Consider the following 14421-nt stretch of genomic DNA (forward strand, 5'->3'; position numbering starts at 1 on the left):
GCGCTCAGTATTACCATCTATACCAGGCCAAAGGCCCATCAATAATTTCCATTATTCAGTACAAAACTTTGCTTGACTGTTAAAATTCTAGACTACTGCACATCATTGATGTGGTTTATGTAATTTTGATTTACCGTACAAGATAATTTATTGGCAGGAGTAATATTTTGGTGAATTTGCCTGTGGAAATTGGTGGATTTCATATTGGCAATTTCTTTTTACAACAGCCAATTGCCAATATTAATTCCTTGCCAATAAATCATCTTGTACAGTATTATGAAAATTAATTTTATGGCTTTTGTATAGCTCTATGAAATCACTGATTTTTTATTTATCTAAATTCATGCATAATAATAATTCAACTGATTCACTAAAATTATGCAAAACACTATCTATAGTCTACTCTTACTCAATAAATCTACTGCCAGTAAGCAAGACAGTAGTAGTATGCATAACTATCAGCATGGTTGACAGCCTTATCAGGGTCATTCATAGCCATAGCCTTATTATCTTCTTCTCCATACGTCATGTAATCTTCTGTGCCACCATAGCAATGAGTCCACTCATGAGCCAGTATTTGCTCTTTTGATGCATCACCATCTTCTCTGCAGGTCACACTTTTAACATCATGGAATAAAGCACAAAGGTGAACTTTTGCCTTTTCTCCTCGCACATAATATGCATATGAAAATGGTATGAAGCAATACAATCCATTCATGTCATAAGTAACTGTATCTTGAGTGATTCCATCCTCACATTGTTGCAAAACCAGCTTAACTTTATTGGAACGCTCTGCAGTGTATTCACCAAACCATGTTTTGTAAAAAGCATCATTTTGGACTATCTTTCTTGCTGAACCAAACTGTGCACAGAGTTTAATGTGAGCTGCGAGTACATCATCTCTTTGTGTCTGGTTTCCTCCAATGAAAGAGGCACTATCACATCCTTTAATTGTGACTATTTGACGATCAGCATCTTGTGAATGCGTGTCAATAAATGAAGGCCTTAATAACATATGAGTATTCTTCAGACTAATTTGTACTGACTCGCTGACTTCTAAATGATTAGCATAACGAATCTTGGCATCAAAGGCTGTCATCTCCATTTGCTCCTTTGATAAAAATTCCAAAGGACTGACATAACTTATAGAGTACAAGCCATCAGAACGAAGATTAAAAGCATCACTGATATAAGCAATTGCAGAAACACTTTCACCTGGTTTAATTAAGACAAACTCATTTTGCACTGGAGGAAAACGATAAGCAACAATGCCTTCATAATTTAAAGGAGCACCATTGTAGGATATAGCGACAAAAGGAGAAAACATTCCTTCCAAAGGAGTATTACGTTTAAGAAGATAATAGTCCTGATTAGCATTGTTAGTGAAATCAAAGGAACAAGCAACTTTAGGTTGAACCTCATAGCATGACATGCTAAGAGAAATTGGCCAACTGTTACTGGTCCTACATAAAATTGACATCAATAAAAACATGCTCACATTATAGAACCTTACCCAGAGACACATATCAAGTATACACCTAGGTAGACAAGAGCAGCAAGTTTCTTCATCTTATAATCTTCCTCACCATAAAACAAGTTGTCTGTTCAACTACAAGTACAATCTACTGTAAGTAAACAACACAATAGACCTTACTCACAATTACTCTACATGTAGTTCCTGATTATCAATTATATTGGCTGTCAGACATGCATTTGTTAGGTGTTGTGAGTACAGCTTATAATGATTTTAAAAATATAAGTACATTTTAACTTCTTTAACAATTTATATAATCAAAAAATAGCAATTGTAAAAAACAAAGTAACATAAACTACCAGTGTCATTTATAAAAGTGACACTGGTGCAATGTAGTCAATGTCACTCATTTGAAATCCTTGTGGACCAACGACAGAAATAGCTTTATCTGTTAGTAGCTTGGGATCAGCTGGTAACACCAAAACAGAGACCCTAAGGCCATACTTCACCTCCTCAGTAGTAATGGGATACCCTGGATGTAAAAAAATAAATTTAATGATCAATATTTATAATTTATTAACAAACCAGAGTCACTGTCCACAACTGTAATAAGATCGGGAGTTGTTGCCAAAACACGACCAACAGCTCCATTATCATTAACTTCTCTGGCAACTAAATTCTCATTTTTTGCATTAATTTGAATACTAAACATAGAATATAATCCAGTTCCTTTGATGATAAAAACACTTCCAGTAAATGCACCTTCAGTTACTCTTACTATATCAACTACCTGTATTGTAAAATAAAATTTGAGAATAATAAATATCTTGAGCAGAAAGGAAATTCCTATAAAATTTAGGTAACAATTATAAGAATTTAACATGAATTGTAGGGATTAATTTTGTTTCATTCATTAACTTCATTATTAACTATTCCAGAATGATTAATAATTGTTACAAAAAATTAGATTAATAAAACTTTGATAAACAATTCTTAGTCAGCAATGTTTCCAATATAATTTGGCACAAGCATCAGTATAAATCACATGCATGGAATTAATGTAGTATTGCTATAGTGTGGCTACCATACATACAATTAATAATTTGATGTCAGTTTGTGATAGTAAAAAATAATATACTGATCATAAACAAAATTTAGATTTCCATAAAATTTTAATTTTATAAAACACTCATTACCATACTTCCCTGTATTATCATTCACTATTGTGGCTTTTATTATAATAATATACAAAATTAGGCCTTTGGCCATAATAATTCCAGAAGTTAATGCTCATAACTTCATTTTTGATGGGACTTCAGCGAAATTTGACTACTTAGTTCAAATGCTTACACATGTACAACTATAAAGCACTGCTTAGAAATTGAAACTTTCTATACATGCATATGCACAAAGCAAGGCATGGGTATTTTTGATACATGTACATGTATGTGTTAAACCTATTGGCAAAAATTATGACAGGGTCACACAAAATAATACCCAAACTCAAAATTTGTCCAAGACTACCTTATTATTAGACAATGACTAACAGTACTATTAGTTTTAATTGGCACCACAAAATATCAGTTTCAATTATGATAAGTAATAGAAGGCCAGTGGTGACAGGACAACAATTAGCATTAAATCCCCATGGCAATTAATACATGTATGCTGTGGTGCAGTGTATGCATATACATGTACATGTATACCAGTGTGTTGCTAGAAGAAGGCCTAATTGTTGGAATGGAACATCTGTTACTCATACAATACACATGTAAAATAAAAAAGATTTAATTGTTATTTTACATGAGCAATCAGGGTTTCCGACAAAGCATGCTAATTAAGTCAGCTAAACAGGCTTTATGAACCTGCAAGCACTACAATACAGTACATTGCAATTTGAGCAACTAGGCTTGAATCAACTTAAATTGACACAACATAAAATATTTACCTGTACAATGTATCAAAAAAATGATAAAAATGGAGAATATTCCTTTAGCCAATTTGGCCTAAGTATAGCCTTTGGTCTTTGGCCCAATTTTTTGAGCAACTTAAAAAATCATTAAAAATTTAATTTGATCAGAATTAGCTCAAACTTAATACACAACTAGGGCTAGGCAATTTATGCTGGCATAACCTGGAGCAACTAGGGCAAGTTATTATGCTAGCATAATGGGTTAAAAATTTCTGGCTTCATACCCCTGACCACATGATTTCAATTCAATATGGCAGGTGGTACAAGTACTAGTACAGCAACTTTACTGCTTAATACCCAGGTACCTACTCAAGCCTGGCAACCTACACAAGTTTGGCAAGTACAATGATTTAGTTGTTCTATGTTGCAATGACTAAAAGTCACTAGAAACATTGTCAGATTCTGGCATTATTACAATAATATACGATATTGCAATTATAACAGATGCATCTTGGGGATTTAGGAGAAATTCCAATTTCAAAATTTGAATTTTTGAAAAATTTGGAAAACAGCCAAAATTTAAAATTAATCAAACTGGATTTCTGGGGGGATTCATTTCAAAGTATGATAAGATGGAATTGGGGCAGTGCCTAAAAGCATAATAAATGCAGATAAAATTGAAGTATATTTGCTTAGCCCTATACACAACATAAAGACATTCATGTACATGAATGCATATTAGAAAAAATTAAAATGAAGAATTCTCTCCTTGTAATTTTTTTCAAAATACCCTGTATGGAGTCTTAGGCCCAATTTTTGAGCAACTTGACAATCCATTGATAAGACACTGCATGAGCACTATACCAAAATTTTGTGGAAAACCCCGTGTACAATTCTCTTACATGTGTATATACATGTACAAATTCCTAAGTGTTGTTAAAAAGCACCTAAATTTTAACTATCAACTATTATGTAAAACTCAAAGCAATGATGCTCATTCAGGATTGGGATTACATTAGGGAAGTTCTTATTTATAGGGACACACACATATACATACACGTACAACCTACTGTACATGTACAGTATAAATTCAAACATGTTACATTGACATGTAATTATTACTACATTTACCTTTCCTGTTAGCAATAAAATTCCATTCTGTTGCTTAGTAATAGCTTGGACAACATTACTATGGGATTTTCTTGCCCTCATCACACATCTTCCAAGCTGCCATGCTCTACTGTAAGAATGTATTATACAATCCTTAAACATTTCATCCAGTGTAACAGGAGGTAAGCAAATACCACAAGTCATTCTATTAACAGAATTCAATATTAAATTAATCATCTTTCTTAAGAACATTCACCCCATTTCCACACATTTTATCCTTAGGATGTCTTCCAAATCTTTAGAAGTGTGTACATGTGAGACTACATAAATTTCCCCTTTCTCACTTGCTACACAACAAGGATAAGAATTCAGTCCATTCATGAATGGTACATACATCTTAAAAATGAAAAAAAATATTAAAACAAAACCCATGAATAAGTACTTGTAGTTCTGGAAAAGCTCTTCCCATGCCATCAGCATCTAGTACAGGGAGCTTCATATTAGCACCAACCAATAAAGGCTCAATTGAATTCATTCCACCAATTTCAGCTGACATCAATCCAGTAATCTGTCTTGCCTATAATTATTAATGAATCAAAATCATTAATGGTCTTCATTATTACCCTTTTAGTTTCTGAGGTAATTTCAGGAAGTGTGGACTCATCAATGATACATGCTTGATTTTTATTTTCAAGATTGAAGAATGATGCACTTATTCCCTTACTGCTCAGTTTGTCAATATCATTCTCTCCTCCATACAAACCTATGCAAAAATAAGTTTCAACAATTCACTGATAAGTCGTAAAATTAAATTTGCATGTATTTGACATATGTAGTGCTCACTGCTCAGCTAGAAGGCATTTTAAGCATATCATTTAGCTTGCTTAGCACACTCTAGTTTATGTAAATAAGGCTAGGGAAACTCCAGTTATTACTACATTTTCTTAAGCATACCTATTACCTACATGTTGCATAAAAAGCTTGAGCTGATTCTGATTAAGATTGAGGTTTTTATGAATTTTAAAATTGTTTACAAATTTGACAATAGTCCTGTGCAATAATAGCAGATAATTTTCATTTTAAATTCTAAATATTATTTCTGATACCAATGGAGTATACAAACTTAAAGCTGATTTTAATGAAAAGAAACATTTATTATGAATTTTAAAACTCATTCTCCAATTTCATTACATTTTCTAATCTATATACTGCAATTGTACATGTAGATGTTCTTGAGTGTTTAAACTAATTGTGATCAAAATAGATTTTTGTAATTTTTAAAAGTTGCTAGTACATGTACTATATATGCTCCAAAATCCATGTACATGTACTACGTACTAAAATGGTCAAAAGGCTTGTGCTTGTCAGCTAATGAAGCATGCTACTAAGCCCACACAACAGGATGCTGCATGGGGAAACTATCATAACCATCCAGTATACTGTACATAATAACAACCAAACAGTACCTGCTGCTAACAATCTTTGCATTGTTTTAAGGCAGAGAGTGGTCTCAGTTCCATTAAATAACTTCTCACAAAGAACAGCGGGAGCACCCATAAAAGCTACGGCTGCTATTAAATCACAATTTTCACCTCCTTTACATCTAAAAATTGATTAGAAAAAAGACATTTACATGTACTTTACTGTCCATATATTGTACATGTACCTGAAGGGATTGACTATTTTTATTTCCTTCCCTTCTTTCAATGCATTTAAAGCTGCAACACAACCAATACTAGGACTACCACCTCCTCCACAGCCTAATATTCCAGCACCAATTGAAATACATTCAACATCAACCTCATTTAACAACCATTCACCTATAAATGAAAAACGGTAGACTTAATTAATATCTTAGAGATGTATACCAGTATCTTTATTGACACGAGGTGGAGGTAAATTGGCTTCATTGTCCAAAGTTATATCCTTCATACATTGATAAGGCCAAACACTGTCTGTAGATGCACTAGGAGAAACACTTTTGTCTTGAACAGCCTTGCTTTCAGTCGCTGAAAGTTTAAAAATTAATATCAAATCACCTAAAAATATGAGAGTACCTAAATCATCAACTTTCAGATTTTGTTGATCTTTAAGCAATCCAATAACTTTAACTGATATTCTTAGCATGTCTGGAACATATGTCACATCCATCACAGATTGTTCATGTACATACTCAGACCCAGGATGACAACCTGCAAAGATAAAAAAGGTACAAGTACATGTACATGTATATGTAAAATGTACATGTAGATGCCTTGGCCATTACACTATATTGCATATGTGCAGCTCAAATGGCTACATGAAAATTTAGAGCCTGTTTGTTAAATCAACAATCTTTTGATGTCACACAGCATGAAATTTCGTGGAGAATGATTAAGCAAAAGAATATTGTTTTACTACCGTATAGGGGGTTTGTTTGGTGAAACTTTTGTACTTTTTATAAGCTCCAAACAAAAATTATAATTCACAAAATTATGAAAACAGAAAGAAAAGATGTGGTCCTTCCACAGAACAAAAATAAAAACCATAAAGTTGGATCCCCTCCCCAAAAAAACAAGTTTACCACACAAAACAAACCAGCTGTACGGTACATGTATATTGCAAATTATTTTATCTAATGCAGTGATCATAAGTGTAAATTTAAGAGATGTTACGGCAAAGTTAAAAACACTTTTAGCTTTGTAATCACATAAATTTATGCTATTAAAAAATTCATTTACATAATAATACCGTAGGTCGGGATATATTCGCAGCTGCAATTATTCGCGGTCATAAAAAATTTCAATTAAAAACCATGGAAACCGAGGTGTTATTTTAATTAAAAACTGTGCGATAGTGAAGAAAAGCACCTTGCTGCAGTGTTCTTGAGCTGTTGTTCTTCTTGTGTCACTAAGCCTTGGGCTCTTTGGAGCTGCTTTACCGGTTCTTTTCAGAACTAGTGCCTAGCCGTATTTTGGGACTCTCCACCCATTCTAGTTAGTGTTTATTGACTTGGGCGTGGTTTATTATCACCAGCACGTGGGTTTGCAGCAAAGAGGCTGAAAGAGCTCTGAGGTAGCGGTCCATACAAGAAGTTAACAGATAAAGAAGGACTCGCTATTGGTGAATGGCTCCACTATAGCTGCTAAAGAACAGATGAATAGCTGAACACTAAACACGTGGTCTTAATTGTCATAGCAATGCTCTAACAGTTTCCATGATTTTTAATTGAATTTTTTAAGACTGCGAATAATTGCAGCCGCGAATATATCCCGACCTACGGTATTATCATATCTGTAAAAAACAATGTTAATTTATGCCTAGATTGAAAAATAAACTGTAGTCACAAAATTTAATCTAGTGCTTCAATAAAAAACAAAACTAAACCTCTGCTTATCATCTACTGGTCTCATTAACAGGAATTTTTATACTTGTACATGTAAAGTACCTTTTTGCCTTGCATTTTCTATTGCTTTATCTATACATTCTTTCACAAGTCTACGTTGTGCTTCGTCTCGAATCTCATTCTCAGGTTTATCTTGGAATTCAACTTTAACTTTTTTCATTGCTTCAGATAAACTCTCAACACTATCAGAATATCCAGCTATCATCCCAAGAGCGGCACCAACTGCATTTGCAACCTGCATAAAAAAACAATACAACATGTACATGCATGTAGCTAATGAAGTAAAAGTTCAAGGCTGAATACAACCTACATGTAGTTTAACTAACTTCAAAATGTGGAGGTTTAATGAACCTCATAGCTCCTTTAAGGGATTGCTTTATGTCTACCAGGATACTTCCACCACCAACTAATATGACTACTGCATCTTCTTTGTTTGTCTAATGACAGAGATTAGCCAAATTGGCATTTAAAATGATATACCTTCACAAGATCAATAACTTCTTCAATTTTTAGGTGAATATTTCTCATCGCAGGATAGATTATACCACCAAATTTGGAAATTATTTCTTTTTTCTTATTTGAAGGCAAGTTGTTATCTAATGTATAAAACATAATTGAATGCATAAAACATGCTAAAAGGAAATTCGTCATGATTAACTGTGTATTGTATAGTTATTGAATATAAAGTTAGTCGGGGCTATTTCATCCCCAGGGCTACTTTATCCCTCTGTTTCAAGGAAGAAGAAATCAATGCTCCAGGGTCAGAATACTGAGAATAGCCCTGCCTAGGTAGCCCTATACTTTTTGTATTAATGGTGAATAGATAGAATAAACTTAGTAGAAAACAATGATAATTGAAATAAGTGGATAAAAGCAACAAAAAGTGAGTTATGACTTAGCAAATATTTAATTAGGTCAAAGTGCAGAGCCGGTCAGTCTGGGTCAGAATAGCCAAGGGTTACACAAACAATTAAAGTGAATGTACTTGGATTCAGTCCATTATTATTACAGTCAGACTTTTTGGTATCTTGGCTATTAGCCATTACATTGCAGTATACATGTACCTTCACAAATTCCTGCAGCTAAGGCTATGTCAGTGGCAGTACAAACATCTCCTCCAAAACAAATTGCTTTAGAAGTCAAATTCATTCCTACACTATTTGGACCAACTTGTATCTCACCCTATTAAACACAGCCTATTAGTTGTAGTATACATGTAATTTTTAGCTCACAGAATTGTCAGAAGATACAACCAATGATCCTCCTCCTAGCCCAATACTTACAACATTTGGCACTCGAAAATTAGTTTTGACACCACCAATCTAGTATAATCAAACAAAATATACATTTAAATAAATTAAAATTCACCTGTCATTAAATAAAATTCAGTTTTCAAACTGAAAATTAAGCCTTAAAACATTAATGTATACTATATCCCAGTTCAGTTTGGGACGGAAGTGGAAGCAGCTGCATGGAATTTGAAAAATGTAGCTACGTCACAAAATGACGTATTTTAATGATATTCATAGAAGCATGGCGGCTGAGTTGTTTCACTCTTAAAACAGTCTTGTTCTTCCTGATAAGCAGTACAATAGCTGCTGGAGTCAACTAGTCTTCATAAAGGCCATCATTATCAGAAGATCTTGCTCTGTTAGCTTTTTAAAACAAGAATTATCAGTTTGGGCGCTCGACCACATGTTCTTATGTAAACTATGACGTAGATATTTGTCATAAAACGTCATTTTGGTATGCCATTGGGTTTATAGGGAGAACCCGGTTCTCAGGGTTCCCAAGAGTTGAGAGACCCAAGATTTCACAGATTTTGATGGACTTTGGCGACTAAGAACCTGTGAAAGTTTCATCCTTATCCCACATTCCTATAAAAAGTTATTCCAGTTTTTCTTGTTCCAAACTCAACTGGGATATAGTATAGTTTACCTTAACTTGAGATGATGCCTCCCTTGGAAATCCTTTAACAAGAACACCCACATCAGTTGTAGTACCACCAATGTCAACAACAATTCCATCCTCTTTACCTGATAAAAACATGGCACCTCTCATGCTGTTTGTTGAACCAGAGGAAAATGTAAAAATAGGATATTCCAAAGCCTCATCTACACTATAAAAACATTATTAAAACACGATTGTTGCAGATGGAAAACCTTATCAAAGTGCCATCATTTTGAGTCAAATAGAAGGGACAATTTAATTGCAGAGACTGGAGAGCAGCTTTAAACTCATCGATGGTACGTCTTGAAAATGCTTTTAGGGACTCATTAAGAATAGCAGCATTTTCCCTCTCTAATATCCCAAGTTTACCAATCTAAATTAATTAAAATTATAATAATGTTCCAATAACTTTTTCATACCTTGCTTGCAAGAGTAATACTGAATGAATCAGAAACACTGTGAAGGATATTGGCAACCTTTACTTCTTGATTGGAATCAGGATTAGTCATTGGTGAAAATACACCAGATATTACAATATTAGTAACTGGTGAGGAACGACTAAGAAAATCAACTCCAAGCTCTTTAATCTCATCTACAGAAAGATGGCTGATAAAACTTCCATTGTATTCAAGGCCACCAGATATCATGTGGACACTGGCTTTCACTAGGGAAGAAAGATCTGAAGGGAAATCAGAAAATGGCGGTAGTGCTATTGAAGCAGGTCCACAGAGTCTAACGACAGCAACTCGAGATAATTTATCAACTGATCTCTCAACAACAGCATTTATGAAGTGAGTTGTACCGATGCATACTCTAACTATATCCTGTGAATTGCAATTTCCTATAGCTCCTTTAATAGCACTGACGATGCCTTCAGTCCTGTTGAGTGTTGTTTGACGCTTGCAAGACGATATTACTTTTCTGCCACTAACAACAACAGCATCTGTGTACGTGCCTCCAACATCAACTCCAAGAACCAGCTCCATTTTATACCTGACTCCGCCCAAAATCGAGCCGCTTGCTAAAATACTCTTGCTAAAAATGATACCAGTATCATAAAATTTTTATTGCTTTGCATAATAGCAAGAGTGGATAATAATTATCTACTCTTGATAATAGTTTACCAGCAACAGCAACAAAAATTACCTATGTATTGCTGTGCAAGCATAATAGATATTTTAAAATCAATAAGTTCGAATCACAGCTTCACTTCTAGATCTAATGTGTAGATCTACACAGAGCAGCTAGCATCGACACATTGCATGCTGGGGTGTACTTTTAGGCTAGCAGCTAGCTATTTTAGCATAATGGCCGGCACATTTGCAGTTATTTTGTTGACAGAGTGACTCAGTTCATGGGTATTGATGCACCCATGCATATGCACTGCCCTGATATCGCAATCATGTGATAGCTATAGACTAAGTCAGGCTCCACCTGACTAGCTATAGAACTATAACTTAACAAGTATACTAACTGTAAACCTAATGTCACAGCACAAAAGCAACTTCATGTAATAGTACTATTGGCACAAACAAGGAAATAGCAGTTTGAATAGAAAAGGTGTTAAGGTGTGATCATAGATGGTGTGATACAGTCATGAATGTCCAGAACAAGCGTACCTCTGATTCTACACAAGAAAGGCCTCCATTCAGTCTTGTGTCAAGTGTCACTGTTGTTGGTGATTCAAATGTAGGGAAAACCTCCTTGATACTTTCCTACATCAATTCTTCACCCTTAAATCAACAGCCAGGGGCATCACAAAGAGCTACCATCGGTGTGGAAAACAGTTGCTTGAAGCAGGTTGAATTACCTACTAGTAGCGAAATAATTAATTTACACCTTTTTGATGCTGGTGGGCATGAGCAGTTCAGAAATGTGGTGTTAAGCTACTTGAAACAGGGCAGAATTTTTTTCATTGTCTTTGACTTATGTAATGAGGATACATTTAACTCAGCTGTTACTTATTGGATGCGTGTGATAAAAGAGAATTGCAAGTATGCACTTGATGAGTGTCTCATTTATTTGATTGGAACAAAATGTGAAGTAGAGCAATACAGAGAAGTCAGTCAAGAGAGGGCTCAGATTTTTGCTGACCAGTTTAGTATAAGATACTTTGAAGTCAGCGCTTTCTCAAGGCATAATGTTGACTGTCTTTTTAAAACTTTATATGCAGATATTGATGAAGTGAAAGCTATTAAAATTATATATAGAATGCATTAATGATGTTTTGGTTGTTTTTATTATTGTAGTTATGAACCACTGTTATCTTGTATTTTTGATACAAACTATCGTAAATCAGGAAATTTATGCTGTAAAAAATTTTGTATTTCAAAATTGTGCTGTGACTTAATTGTTATGTAATAAGACTGTGTCATACATTTTTGAATGTGGCATGCATTTATGCATGTGATCTAATTTCTAATACAGTAAAATTAAAGCCACAACAAAAATTTTTAGATCGACCATAATTTCATTATCTAGGCTACATGACTCAAATTTGTGATGATCTTATAATTATAAAAGTGAGTGATTACCATGTACCAATTAGTCAATGTAGATCTGGCCATGCTATCATCATGGTTCATGCATGGGCCACTGACAGCCACCCGGGATCTATGCCACATCAGTTGGCAATGAGCAATTGCCAAAATACTTCAAAATTTTACAATTTTTTTACAATCACTGACAATTTCACTAAAAATGAACTTTCTCCATAGACAGTCAACAGCTATAGAAAGACTGAAAGAACCTTTATCAGTCTTAATAAGAACGCAGCTATGCATGCAAGGTGGTGGAAACAGAGCAATATTTCTACACTAACAGTGTAGATAATGAGAATATAATGGGAATATTGTACACAAAAAAGTAATGACAGAATAAAGTCTGGTTGACAGTATGACATTAGGCGAGTGTACCGTCAATTTTAAATCAAAAGTGTGGGTGATTTGACCTTTTTGACACACGCTTTACACTAAAAGCGAACACAATTGTATTCTAGCATCAATGTAAAATCAGGACCTGCATAATCCGCCTTAATTCAACATTTAGATTTTAACTGATAACTAAGAAAGTTATAATTGTCAATAAAATCTAAAGTATATCGTCACAATTAAATTTATTATTAAAAGGAGCAAATAATAGCATTTCTCAAGAGAATGCTTAACTCCACTCGTCACTGTTCGTACTATTTCAAGGAGTTGTATGAAGGACCTAGAGATAACACATGATTATGCAATTTTAAAAAATTTGTGAAAATATTGATCAGTGATTATTATTTTAATCATATACTAATAGTCTAGTGGTCAGTTGAAAAAAAAACGCAAAAAAAATATGTGAATAGGTTGAAAGGTGATTTTCATGAAATATTTTCCCCAAGAAATATACCTCTATACGGTATTGCTCGAAGTGGTACTAGTCGTACTGTACTACAGTACTGCATCACGTGACGTGCATCACGTGACGTGATACACAGCCAAATACTGGTATAGTCACATTGATCAGGCCTGAACAAAACCAATCCTGATGTCAGACATGAATTATAGATTTCGGGCAATCAGTCCCATACTAGTACAATCATGGAATCAGACACAGTACAGGTATTTATGATGAGCATGTATACTGGATTGGGCCTGATGGATTTTCATGATTCAGCAATGATAGCCAACACGGCCCAACAGAGCTGTACCAGTACTGATAATATATTTTGATATAATTTTGGGCATGCAATTGAACTTTGCAATTTTAATCAAAGGTCAATGTGTCATACCTCCACCTAATAATTATGTTCACATGACCAGCCGCCAACGCACCGGATCTGGCTAGTCAGGCGTGGCCTGACCTTTGCGAAAACGGAGGGTCAGGAACCTCGTGTATACCAGACTTGTTTTCAACCATAGATACTATGTTTCAACTACTATGGCTTCGGATGAAGCTGCAGCTGCTGTAGCAGCCTATGTCATCATAATGAATAATTAATAGCTAATTATTGTTTAATAATAAAAACAAAAATAATTATAATTATACATAAAGAAACAATGACGACTTGTAAGACTGTCAGCTGTGGAAGCAACATCACTTCCCAGGCTAACAATCGTTACAGTTCGTTTAGCAGATCTAATTTGGTGTTTTCAACATGGAGAGAACTGAGGCGGCATATATGGCCAGGTTTGAGGAGCTTCCTATAGATGAGACTTCTCATGACATCCTATTATAACTGCTCTGATGAATTTATAGTATCTGGAAGAATATGCAAATGCAGAGAAAGGATACCAAGAAGACTAGCTAGAGCACCAACATCCATTTTCAATTAATTGGGGCGAGCATAAGCTCGCCCCACTCAGGCGAAGTCTCCCTCCCTCCCTCCGTATGTATGTATGTATGTACGTACGTCTCCAGTCACGCCTATTCTGGTCACACCCATGTGTGCACAATATCTATTTAAAAATCAATGATCTAATGCGGTAACATTCTAATGAAATATTTTCATTGATATGGGTGTGGTTGCAATGAAATAAAAATGGCGCCTACCTTAGCCAATCTTACTTGCAGCAACATAGGACTGATCTCTTGTCAAGACACTTCATCAGCAGA

The 14421-nt window shown here is 34.6% G+C and overlaps 3 protein-coding genes across 3 annotated transcripts; 1 reads left to right on the forward strand and 2 right to left on the reverse strand.

Moving 5' to 3' along the window:
- Positions 1 to 292: 292 nt before the first annotated feature.
- Positions 293 to 1618, reverse strand: LOC105312089 (extracellular protease-like). The gene is made up of 2 exons (XM_011404457.2): positions 1514 to 1618; positions 293 to 1463 (listed from the first exon to the last, which is right to left on the reverse strand). Exons 1-2 carry the CDS (start codon positions 1567 to 1569, stop codon positions 419 to 421), a joined length of 1101 nt encoding a protein of 366 aa, XP_011402759.1. The 5' UTR covers positions 1570 to 1618; the 3' UTR covers positions 293 to 418.
- Positions 1619 to 1760: 142 nt separating this feature from the next.
- On the reverse strand, positions 1761 to 10817 carry LOC100632786 (uncharacterized). The gene is made up of 18 exons (XM_019994371.1): positions 10251 to 10817; positions 10044 to 10204; positions 9820 to 10000; positions 9114 to 9203; positions 8946 to 9063; positions 8362 to 8477; positions 8208 to 8318; positions 7924 to 8116; positions 6554 to 6688; positions 6365 to 6505; positions 6163 to 6316; positions 5963 to 6099; positions 5120 to 5259; positions 4939 to 5073; positions 4753 to 4892; positions 4518 to 4701; positions 2060 to 2264; positions 1761 to 2006 (listed from the first exon to the last, which is right to left on the reverse strand). Exons 1-18 carry the CDS (start codon positions 10815 to 10817, stop codon positions 1843 to 1845), a joined length of 3072 nt encoding a protein of 1023 aa, XP_019849930.1. The 3' UTR covers positions 1761 to 1842.
- A 280-nt stretch (positions 10818 to 11097) lies between these two features.
- Positions 11098 to 12129, forward strand: LOC109580829 (ras-related protein Rab-13-like). The gene has a single exon (XM_019994372.1). It carries the CDS (start codon positions 11428 to 11430, stop codon positions 12049 to 12051), a length of 624 nt encoding a protein of 207 aa, XP_019849931.1. The 5' UTR covers positions 11098 to 11427; the 3' UTR covers positions 12052 to 12129.
- The last annotated feature ends 2292 nt before the right edge of the window (positions 12130 to 14421 follow it).

The sequence above is a fragment of the Amphimedon queenslandica genome, unplaced genomic scaffold (assembly GCF_000090795.2).
Source record: "Amphimedon queenslandica unplaced genomic scaffold, v1.1 AMPQUscaffold_13474, whole genome shotgun sequence".
NCBI lineage: Eukaryota > Metazoa > Porifera > Demospongiae > Haplosclerida > Niphatidae > Amphimedon > Amphimedon queenslandica.